The sequence below is a fragment of the Maniola hyperantus genome, chromosome 2, assembly GCF_902806685.2.
Source record: "Maniola hyperantus chromosome 2, iAphHyp1.2, whole genome shotgun sequence".
NCBI lineage: Eukaryota > Metazoa > Arthropoda > Insecta > Lepidoptera > Nymphalidae > Maniola > Maniola hyperantus.
The window spans coordinates 11,320,136-11,332,350 of NC_048537.1; the positions used below are offsets into that span (position 1 = coordinate 11,320,136).

A 12,215-nucleotide genomic window follows, 5' to 3' on the forward strand; every position below is an offset into this window, starting at 1 on the left:
AACATTAAAGTAATGAAGGTCGTCGTTATGGTGTATTCTGATTTCCATAATCCATAATATGAAAATTATGGAATACTAGCTGATACGCCGGCTTCGCTCGGGTGGAGTTTAGAAAAATAAGGGGGAGGTTGAATTAAATTTTTCTCTCCATAAGAAACATCCTCGTACTTCAAGGAATATTATAAAAAAAGAATTAGCGAAATAGGTTTAGCGGTTCTCGAGATTTGCGATGAGTGAGTGAGTGAGTGCATTTAGTGATTCATTTCATATTATAGTTAGATTAGATATGAGTAGTATCATTAGAAAACAAAGAAGTTGGAAGTACTACTACGTAGTACACCCCTATGTGGATGTTAGAAAAGTAATAGAAAAACTATGTTTTCTAATTTCTAATTGAATTTCGAATGTTTTTTGACAACATGTTTGTGGTTGTTTGGTGCTCACTGAGATTTTTGTTTCTATAATTATTTGTACTGTACTTATGTATGTGATTAAGTCACAGACAGAGTGCTATACTTCTTTCTGCGGAGAGAGTATACATAGAATCAAGAAAGGCAGGTGCCAGGTAGCAATCTCATATGCTATAGGTATGTAAAGAAAAAATATAAAAAAACTATGAATTTGTGGTTACATCACAAAATAAAACCGGCCAAGTGCGAGTCAGGCTCGCGCAATGAGGGTTCCGTACTACAGTCGTATTTTTTCGATATTTTGCACGATAATTCAAAAACTACGATGCATAAAAATAAATAAAAATCTATTTTAGAATGTACAGGTGAAGACCTTTCATATGATACCCCACTTGATATAGTCACTCACTTCGAAAGTTGAAAATACTAATTATTAGTTCATGACCACAATTTAATTTTTTTGTGTGATCTAACCTAAATTCACGGTTTTAAGATTTTTCCCCAAATGTCAGCTATAAGATCTACCTAACTGCCAAATTTCATGATTCTAGGTCAACGGGAAGTACCCTGTAGGTTTCTTGACAGACAGACAGACAGACAACAAAGTGATCCTATAAGGGTTCCGTTTTTCCTTTTAAGGTACGGAACCCTAAAAATTAAAAAATATTCACAAATAAATAATATGTTTACTATATCACGTTATAGATGGCACTATCCGTCATTACCTTGCAATGTGGTACAACTGTTGGAGCAATTATATTATTATTACTAGCTGATGCCCGCGACTTCGTCCGCGAGGAATAAGGTGTTTTAAAAATCCCGTGGGAACTCTTTGATTTTCCTGGATAGAAACTGGCCTATGTCACTCTCCATATCTTTATCTATACCTACCCATGCAGAAAATCACAAAAAAAGACTTTCGCATTTATAATAAGGGTACCTACTGATTTTACTGGTCTTGAGATTTCTTTTACAATAGTACGGAACTCTTCGTGTGTGAGTCCGATTCGCACTTACCCGGTTTTTTCATCTTTATAAATCTCTTCTTTTAGAGCAAGATCCCATTTCCGCCAGACCTTCCTTATTTTCTGAGAAACAAAATGTGTGGGATAGAGTCACTCTCCAAGTCTTTAACTACGCCTATGCAAACAATCACGTCGATCCGTTGCTCCGTTGCGACGTGATTGAAGGACAAACTAACAAACAAATAAACCAACAAACAAACACACTTTCGCATTCATAATATGGGTATGATAAGTACCAGGACTCAGGCATTGAGAAACGTGAGTAATGTTTATTACGTGCCTTCAGCAACTGATATCTTTAAAATGGCAAGGTACAAGCTAGCAAATATGAGTAGGTGCATTAAAAGTACACACTAGCACTACTCTATCCCAAATATTTTGTTTCTCAGAAAATAAGGCACGTCTGGCGGCAGTGAAATCTTGAACCATATTCTTTCTTTAATAAATCTTTGGATTTGACCAATATTTGGCTTATTTTTAGCATATGAGCATAACAAGCAGGTATGTGGCAGGTATTTATTCTGAGGTAACAAGAAAAAGCTTGAAAAGAAATTCAAGGATTTTTGTCAAATGATTTGATTGAATTTGACATTGTGAGAAATATTATATTGTATTTTGTTGTTGTTTCATTTTTAAGTAATTAAGAATTTACCTACTATATATTTTGCTAATCTGTTTGTAGTATTTATTCGCTAAAAATCCATTGAACAAAAGTATTAATAAGAATCATGGGAGATATAATGTAAGCATTACATTATTCAGCATAATTGTATACAAAAAAAAAAAGGTACCTACCTATCTACCTGACGAATTTAATATTTCTTATGATTTACCTAGACAAAGGTGCCCATGCTGCAGGACTTGCGAAGAATGTCCATATTTTCAGAACGTTGTCAACGTAAAGAGTGCCGGTCTGCTTATTTACCGTTATTTTTGTGCACAAGGCGTAAGTAGCTGAATATTCCAATTTAAAATTTTAAAGCCAGGATGCCGCTTGGGGCCTACGGCATATAGCTGTATTTTAGGAATAATATGTTAATATCTTCTCTTATTTCTCTAAAACTACAATGCAAACCTTTTGGAGCGCTTTTAGCTTTCAGGCTGTCTGAGGCTAAGTTACGAGTAGTGACTATGCTTTCAGGATTTCTACGTCCAAGTTTCCTTCAGTAAATCCTGCTTCTAACTGTTTTTGAATGTACCTATTTCTTTATTTCCATGATTTTGAATATTTCCAATATTTTTATAAATAATGTAGGTATTGGACCCCAGACTTACTTATCACTAGGTACCCCAAAAACGACATATTCAAAAAACGTAGGTAATAGGTTAAAACTGAAAAATACATTCGTGGTCCATTAATTAACATTTCGTATAATATAAATCTTTGTAAGATTTCATAGGAGATCGCTATAATATTTTTATTTTTAACTTGGATGTAGGTAGGTACCTACTCAAAACACGTTTACAGGTGTTAAAATTCAAAAACTAACTGGATGTTGCTGAGGTTGCTACTGTATGTGCAACACATGTAAAGCCATATTTAAGCATTGTCACGATTCAAATATCGCTAATCCAAAACGAAAAATCATTGGTGTATTAACGTGCCCCTTGCATATATCTGCCCCACTTCCTCCTGCGGCTACTCTACCTATTAATTAAATCTAGTAGGTACCAAAACTAGGTGAAATCATTATAAAAACAACAAGTGTCATTTTCCGCAGTGTTGGAACTTGCAGGTTTCTAGAAATGCGTCAAACGATTTAGCGTTCCGGTACGATGCTGTGTAGAAACAGATCAGCTAGGTGATTCTCTAACTCAGTGTCTAACAGCCACTGTGATAGCCACTGAGGTTGGTTAGTTCTACATTGCTGCTTCACTAGATGATAATAAAATATTTTTTCGTAGAAAACCTTCAACGGATTTAAAAATGAGCCCCGTGCCTATCATTCATTGTTAGAAGCTGAGTTAGCGAATCACCCTGCAGGTGTATGGTTTTAATGATACTATACCTACCCCTTCCTCTTAGACTGCATTATCACTTGCTATCAGGTGAGGTCGCAGTCAAGAGCTAACTTGTAGTTTGTAGTTGTCAGAACAAAAGTATTAAAAAAACGCTAAAAATTATTCACTCTCAGCTTTCATAATACAGAGTAAACTCTTTTAGAAACACATTTTTATCTTGTAGGTTAATATTTATACGGGAAAAAATGAAAGTTCTAGAGAAATATTTATTTTACAAAATACAAAAAATAGTGATATTGCTTCAGAGAAGTTGATTCCCCAACTTGGTAATTATTTTTTTACATGTCTACCTAAGTTAAATTTAATTATTTTACCTAAGTACCTACATTTTAATTAAGTAAGTACCTACCTATTTTAGTTAAGTTGTGGCCTGGCGACCCTTAACTGTATGGTTGTTAAACTGTCATGTCGCGACTCTTAACAGCTGTATTATTGCTAAATGGTGATAATTTGCGAACAACAATTCTGAGAACACCACCTACAGTTAGCACCTGTTTACCTATTAATAGCACTACAGTGTGAGTATCTTCTCGAAAGCGTTGCGTCGTAGGGAATTTAGGCATGTCTATAAAAGGGGATGATTTCAATGCCCCATGTCTAGTTGTTCTTATTAGCCTACTAAGTTGGCAACTTTGCACCCCATTACGGATGAATCGCGTTATAAATATAATAACTGCGTCCAATTTAAATAGTTACGTTTCTTTATATGTACACAACTTACTGTAAATAATGTGGGGTTATTATATCATAGGGTGTACATAACTCTTGTTTTTATTTGAACCACCTCTTAGTTACCCACAAAGTTAATTTTAATTACGCATACGGCATACCTACCCTACCTACTTACTTCATAAGAGGCTCTAATGCTTGCTTCGATTCATATCATTAAAATACTGGTGCGCATTTTCTCGGTAGGTACTTTGCCTTCTCAAAATCACTCGTTAAGTGATTTTGAAGCAGCATTCTAACGTAGTTTGCACCTCATTCTTCCTTCATCTTCCGATATGACGTGTAATAGGTAATTAATAATTTATCAGGTTCACAACACAGATTCCCTAATTTGGAAAATTAGTATGCTTTTTAAATTAATTTTTCAGGTCAGTATATGAAGTGCCCACGCTGTAAATATATCCTTGAACATGCAGAAAAAATATTGCTCAATATCCCCACAGTTAATAAGCTCGATGTACTTGGTATATGTGATAAGTGTCGATCGAAAGACCGTAAAGGTATTTCATCCTGCGAGTGTAGTGAAGTCATTAAAAAGTTTATTGCAATCAAAAAATCCTTCAAAAAAGAAGCTACAGAGACAATCAAAAGACAATCTAAGCTGCAACATCGTTTTACTAACAAAGATGGAGAGTCTAGAACTTTATATGTGCGTAGATCAGAATCAAATTTAGATAATATTATGAGCCATCTGAATTCAAAACAGAAATGTGAGCCTCAAGTAAACCAATTAACTGTAGGTAAAAAGGAATTACGTGAAGCAAGTCTTACAGAAATTCAACGAAAAAGAATTCCGATTCCTAAAACTGACCAAAAAATTCGATTTACACCCAAAAACTATTCTGATTCTAAGCTAGCAGAATTAGACGCTAATTTGAATCGCTATGAGAGCAATATTAAATTTAAAAAACCACTTCGTTCGTATGAAAAAAGTAATTGGCCTCAATATGATGCGAAGCCTTTTCAATCATACGCAAACACAGGTAAAGAATATCCACTGAGACGAATTTCTATTTCTGAGGAATCTCTTTTTTTTAATTATCATGATTTAATTGAAAAATCTGATCAACAACCACGGCCAAAATTAGACTCTCTTCGTCCTCCTACGCACGTTCAGAAAGAAACCAAACTTGGTAAAGATAAAGAACCGTCCATTTTGGATTTAATAGCGGCACAAAATCGCCCTAGAAATGAAAATATGAAAAAGGAAACTCATGAATTTGAAACAAGAACTTCTATAATGTCAGATGTGGGAACTGGCATTTTAAAATATAAAAAGGAAACGATGTCACCTGGCACTCTTGCAAAATATAGTTCCGATAAAGCCTTTTCTTCTTCTCTTTTAGCTAAAACTAAAGAATTGTTACAGAAAGATTTTAGTTATTTTTTTATAAAAGAAGCTGAACCAATAAAGCAACCTCTCCAAGAGCATAAGAGTTCTTCTGAATTAATAAAAGACACTCAAGATATGTTACTTGCAAGAGAAGAGGATTTAAGAAGAAGAAATGAAGAAAAAGTAATCCGTCGATTAAACGAGGATGAGAAAAAAAGAAAAACCAGTGAAGCGAAGAAAAAGCATTTTGAAGAAAGCAAAATAGTTTTTGAAAAAGATATACAGGAACAGGAAAGAGAAAAAAATGTTTTAGACAAATTGGATGTCAGTAGCAAGAAAACGATCAATATAGGAAAAGTAAGTAAAGATGTAAGAGCAATGTCAGAGAAAAGTGGGACAAAAGCTGAGCCAAAAAGTGATAAAACTGCAGTGTTGAAATCTAAAAAATCTCAAAACGAAGAGGCAAGACAAGTTAAAGAATTCAGTTTAAAATTAGAGAAAGAACGTAAGCTGAGAGAAAAAGAAAATCTGAAACGAGAAAAGGAAGACAAATCTAAGAAAGAAACACGTGAAAAAGTTAAAAAACAATCTGCTCGTGAAGAAGAAAGCAAGGAACCGCCTGAAAAAGGGAAAAAAGAAAAACCAGTAACAGAGCTGAGAGAAAAAGAAAATCTGAAACGAGAAAAGGAAGACAAATCTAAGAAAGAAACACGTGAAAAGTTTAAAAAACAATCTGCTCGTGGAGAAGAAAGCAAGGAACCGTCTGAAAAAGGGAAAAAAGAAAAACCAGTAACAGACAAAGAAACACGTAAAAAAGAAAAACAATCTGAGAAAGAAAGTGAAACACGTGAGAATGAAAAAAATGAAATAGACAGAATTGAAAAACCAAAATACACCAAAGAAATAGAAGAAAAGTCTGAAAAAGAAAAGGATATCGATGAAAATTTGAAAATTAAAAAGGGGAGTGCCGAAGAAAAAGTGTTAGAAAAGAATAAAGTTTCGGCAGATATGAAAACAGCAAAAGAAGACGCTGCATTAAAATTAAAAGCTCTTCGAGAAATGGGATATAAAACTGAAAGTGCACAAGAACAGCTAAAACCAGTACAAAAGGGTGAGGAACCAAAAATCAAAGAGTTGAACATTAATCAAGTTAAGATTAGACGACCTTCAAATGATGATTTAATTTTACAATTAGTTAAATTGAAACAATCAGAATCTGCCAAAAAGAGAGATCGAGCCAGAAATATATCGGAAATTCACATTCCTCTGACGCTTATCGCAGATCATAAAAGGGATCATAAATGTACCAAAATGGCTACGTGTGCTATTTGTAATGATTCCGAACTGGAGCTCGACATTGAAGAGATAATATTAGATAAAGCAAAAAGGGCTGAGATAAATAATATCATTATAGGACAAAAAATCTTCAAATATAAACAACCGTTAACAGAAAAGTCTGAAGAAAAACAAACTTTTCCTATATTTATAACAACATTTAATGACGATCTTATCAATGTACCCAAAATCAATATTGATAATAATATATCTGAACAATTAGAACGAAAACCGCCAGCCGTGTCTGGAGAATATGTAAGTACAGTAGCCGGCAACAAATGAATACAAATATACACACACACATACATACTCACAAACTTTGACCTTTATATTATTAGTGTGATACAGCAATAGCCGGCAAGAAATATTGTACGTCGACCTTTAGAATAAGATTTCAGCTTTGTAGAGCGTTGTCTCTGTCACTCATACCTATGTGACGTTTTGTCGGTCTCAACGACAGAGACAATGCTCTACAAAACCGCTGTCTCTTTCCAAAGGTTGATGTACATTATTTTCTGCCGCGTACGGTAATTGCTATTTCGGCCGAGACTTGTATAGTGCTTTACTCCCATTGTCGGGGAAACAATAAAAACTTAAAGCATGTACCTATGCCAACGTGAGGGTTTTGTCAAAAGAAATAAACCTTAAATAAATAAAAAATTAAGTTAATAATTAAATTAATAAAGGTAAGTAACTACCTACTTACTTAATAGTAAATAAAAATAAAAAAATACTAAAAAGTTATAAATACATCTTGCTCCTGATAGGTCTACATACTCTGCATTAGTCTTATTTTATAAAAGTTTAGTTTTTTGAAGGTTTTACTTTTACCGCATGTGCTCTAACTGCACACTATGTTTTTTTATGACTTGACCATAGTAATATACAGGGTGTAACCAGAACGCTGGCAAAAACGAAGATAGGTGATAGTACTGATGTTTACTGATATGATACCACAAAAAAAACGCGAATAAAAATATTAAAAAAATCCTATAATTTTGTAAAAGTTTACGATATATTGCAAATAATACATCTGACTGACGCTAGAGGTCAACGAACATTGCGAATGTAGGCCACTCGGAGTCAATGCCGCGTCGTAGGTGGGGCATTGACCCGAGTTTTGCATGCTATACATTGCGGGTTTGAAAAATTCTGAATCACTAAAAAGTACAAAACGAGGTAAATGGTTATTGGTATTGGATTGTGTTTAGGTGGTATTACAATAACGAAGTTTTTGCTAGCGTTCTGGTTACACTCTGTATAAGTCTATTGATTTGAGTCTTGACCAATTTTTTTATTAATAACTGTCGGGTGATGACTGGCCGTCTCTTTAATTATTATTCGTAAATAAATATTATTTATATTTTATTCAATTGTCATCCGTTATTGTCAAATATTTAGAAAATAGACTTTTGTATTCTTTAGTTCATAAAAATTATTAGGTATATTTGTTATATATTATATTTAATTTTATAGTCATTTTTTAAACCTTTCGTAAACCATGTCAAAGAGCAACAAACTTGAGGTTAGTAACGCTTAAATTACTATTTAATTAAGTAGAAGACTTACAATTTCATGACTAGAGACAGAATATGAGAGAAGTTCCACTTTTCGTCCTTCTAGTCAAAGATCGAGTGTTCGGCTTTTGGCCCTGAACCTTTACATTTTCAAAGTTTATGTTTGCAAGACGAGAATTGAAAAGTACCTATAATATTAACTAAGTAGGTGCCTAGTACCGACTCACTCATACGAGGAGCGGCGGAAGTTTTTCGGTCATAGGCAAAAGCAATCAAAGCTAAGCCGAGTTCTGTAGGTTGCATTCCAAATCAAACATCTAGTTATTGACAGAGCGAAATGAGGTCTGCTTCCAAGTCTACTTGGATAGGTACTTATTTGTCCGTCCGTTTGTCCGACTGTTAGAGCCTCACAACTTCTGAATGAACGCCTTCCTTGAATTAAATTATTTACTTCAAATTCGCAAATAATAACATTTAAATCAATGGCCCTAAGCGAAACAAACACTCACAGCAATATATATTCCAGTATTACAAATATTTGACAATCGACTAGTCTCGGCTGGGCAGCGTTCAGGAAGTTTCGAGATGTCTTCTTGTCCAAAATTCCTTAGTGCTTGAACACCAAAGTCTTCAAACAGTGCGTGTTGCCAGTGACGACGTAAATGGATCCGAGACATGGTCTCTAACTATTGACCTCATAAGAAAGCTCAGAGTCACTCAGCGGGCGATGGAGAGAGCTATGCTTGGAGTTTCTCTACGTGATCAAATCAAAAATGAGGAGATTCGTAGGAGAACTACAGTAACCGATATAGCTCAACGGGTTGCAAAGCTGAAGTGGCAATGGGCCGGGCACCTAGTTTGGAAAACCGATAAACGTTGGGGTCCCAAGGTGCTGGAATGGCGACCTCGCATCGGAAGACTCAGCGTTGGAAGACTGCGACCTGCGACTCGTCTGATGTCGTCCGTCCACCTAGTAGAGGGTGGACGGACGACATCAGACGAGTCGCAGGGAGCCGCTGGATTCAGGCGGCGCAAGACCGTGGCGTGTGGAAGTCCCTACAAGAGACCTATTTCCAGCACAGGACGTTTATCGGATGATGATGATGATTACAAATAACGAAAATACAAGTACCACTTACTTACCTATTTAATAATTTAAAAACTGCCCGTCTCGATCTCTCCGATCGTGTGACGTGTCAGATTTCCGGGAGAGTGAGAGAATAGAGAGTGCACCTGTGTTTGCGCACACACTTGTGCACTCTCAACATCTCTTGTTATATTATATTCTGTGCTCTCGCGCAGTTAGTTGGATAATCTCAATGGAGGTTGACCATCGGCGTCGTGGCCGAAATGCAGTCTGGAGTCGGAAGATTAGAGAGGTGAGGCTCTGTGGTAACTTGCTCTTCGCGCTGTCCTATAATATGGTCACAGAAATAATAATTATTTTTTCTTCAGTTTATTAGCATGTAACCTTGCATTTTCAGACCGAAGATCAACAACCAAAAGGTATAATACGTTATGCGCTATCTGATCGTACTTTCATTGAAAAGGGTTGGACAATGTTACCAACAGAAAAAGTGGTTAGAAAGGTACGAGAAGTCGATTAATATTCGTAAATTTTAGGTACCTATCGAATATGATACTAAGTACTCGTTTTTGTTTAAACTCGCATCACACATCTGCAAAATAGGAGTTATTACAGACATACTTATGTTTTAAGTACCATGTAATACCTATATCTACTGAAGGTATAGGTACGAAAGGTGACTTTGGAAAAGCGCGCTAAGTTTAATAAATATCAGCATGGCAGTCCCAAATTCAGTATGGCAGACCTGGAATAACCTAATTTGATACTTTAGAGTTACTTATTTTTATTTCTGTTCTATCAAATTAGTTTATTCCAGGTCTGTCATAGTAATTTAAGAGCTTTCATACTGAAATTTAGTTTTTAATTTGCTGCTCGTTTCCAGTCTTTTCTTTCGTTAGGCAGACTCTAATATAATATACTTTACAGAGATAATTCAAAATCTCTTGCTCAAAGAGTGAGGCACTAGCCTGTTGCCATTAGGAATCCTAATGGCTAGTGCTCTGTGAGCGAGAGCGAATTTAAATTGATTTAAACCCCCTCGCATGCATTAATAAAAAGATAAACTATTAATTTATTTTGATAACAGATGAATGTGTATCGCATGCGACCGGCGCATCCCGAATTTGATTGGTTTGAACATAATAAAAACAAGAAAATAATGCAGTACGATACTGGCGAAAAATTTGCTGAGTTTGATGATAACGGTCGGGGCCGCTTATATTACAGGAGCGGCCCTTTAGCTCTAGAGTACTATAATGCAGAAGGTACTTATACAAAACTATGACACAAATAAATCGAAGATTAATTTTAGCATACCTAGGTATTTTCAAGTGAAGTGTAAAAGAAAAAGTAGGTACTTGGGTAGAGTGCGCGCTAAACAAGATGTAGTCCAATAAAGTTGTAACATAGGTACACTTAGGGTTATCTGCAGGTCAATGTTCGTATAATAGTCGTACGCCTCGTCTGATTGGTTTCGTTTTGCGCAGAACTCACTTTATGGAAAGTTACCTAACGGTTCGTGTTTTTCAGAAATTAATGCGCAGCAGCGCTTTGTCATCCACAGCAGCGGAGAGGCTGATGCGCGTGGCTGTTCACGTCCATTAGCTATTCTCGCAACTTTTGATTACCTTGGCAATGGTATCGTGTTCGATCACACTGGTAAAATAAGGTAGTTACTTAAGCAAAATGATCCATCGCAAGAAACTTTTAAAATAATACAATTCTATATTGCCGTAATTCATTTGTAGACTCAAATATAATCAGACGGAAGGAGTAGTCCTCGACCGCAGCATCGGGCCTGTATCGCATTGGAAATGGCACACTTTAAACGACCCTCCAGTACTACAACAGGTTATGATAGATACGCAAATGGCACACAAAGATCCTGATATCGTCAAACTTGGCGGCCCCGCAGAGAGTACAACGCGACCCGATAACGAAGAAATGCTTGCTATTGAGTTCGACAACTTTATAAAAGAGAAGAGTAAAAAGCTGTCTCAGAAATTTAAAAAATTTCAAATAAAAATGAAGGCTTTGAAAATAAGCGAACATTTTTCCTTGAGAGTGTTGGACCAAGCTACCATATATTTAATTTTCAGAGACGGGTCGACTAATCTTAAAATAAACCTAGGGATGATATTGGATCATAAAGAAATTGTCGATACGGATACTGCAGAAGTAGGAGAAGTTTCAAACAGTTTGGAAAGATTTCCTGCTCGAACTGATAGTTTGGCAGCTCTTCAGAATAGTGTCGCTTTTGCTCAAAGAGTTGAGCGGGCTCGAGTAGAACGTGAGCGTCGCTTACGCCTTACTCAGCCATGTCCTAGTTCAGACAAATTTACGACTATAGTCTCGCGCCCAGTCCGTGCTCCATTACGCACAGTGGCATCAGAAGCCACAGTTGCAACATGTAATTGTAGATTTAGGAAACCACCGATACTACTTTATTATGATACGCGTCTACTTTAATAAAGTTCCTTATAAGTATTTAATGCATCTTTTAATTAAATCACGCATATTCAGTTTAGAATGCCTGCCTTGAACTAATTAGCTACGTACCTACCTTACATTTCCGATAAATAGTTTTTCGGCACCTCGATCTGCTATATATTTTATAAGATACCTTCGTTATTTTATAAGAGCTGAAAGTTTCTCTGCGCATTGTCCCCAACACTGAGAGAAACGATCAGCCATCGATGTATATACAGCATCAGTCGGCTCTACACTCGCACGTGAAGTCGCGCCTTTATTTCACGC

At 35.9% G+C, this 12,215-nt stretch overlaps 1 protein-coding gene across 5 annotated transcripts; it reads left to right on the forward strand.

The window, feature by feature from the left end:
- The first annotated feature begins 83 nt into the window (after nucleotides 1–83).
- On the forward strand, nucleotides 84–12,014 carry LOC117990060 (axoneme-associated protein mst101(2)-like). 5 transcript variants are annotated; one of them, XM_069505895.1, is made up of 8 exons: nucleotides 616–1,936; nucleotides 2,273–2,381; nucleotides 3,621–3,723; nucleotides 4,555–7,109; nucleotides 9,856–9,960; nucleotides 10,546–10,723; nucleotides 10,989–11,127; nucleotides 11,207–12,014. In XM_069505895.1, the coding sequence occupies exons 1-8, from the start codon at nucleotides 1,920–1,922 to the stop codon at nucleotides 11,925–11,927; spliced, it is 3,927 nt and encodes a 1,308-aa protein (XP_069361996.1). In that variant the 5' UTR covers nucleotides 616–1,919; the 3' UTR covers nucleotides 11,928–12,014. The 5 variants fall into 5 exon arrangements, with proteins under 5 accessions (XP_069362007.1, XP_069361998.1, XP_069362003.1 ...); XM_069505906.1 differs by lacking the exons at nucleotides 616–1,936; nucleotides 3,621–3,723 and adding an exon at nucleotides 84–587 and having other exon boundaries at nucleotides 11,207–12,013; XM_069505902.1 differs by lacking the exon at nucleotides 3,621–3,723 and adding an exon at nucleotides 572–587 and having other exon boundaries at nucleotides 1,825–2,381; nucleotides 11,207–12,013.
- Nucleotides 12,015–12,215: the final 201 nt, after the last annotated feature.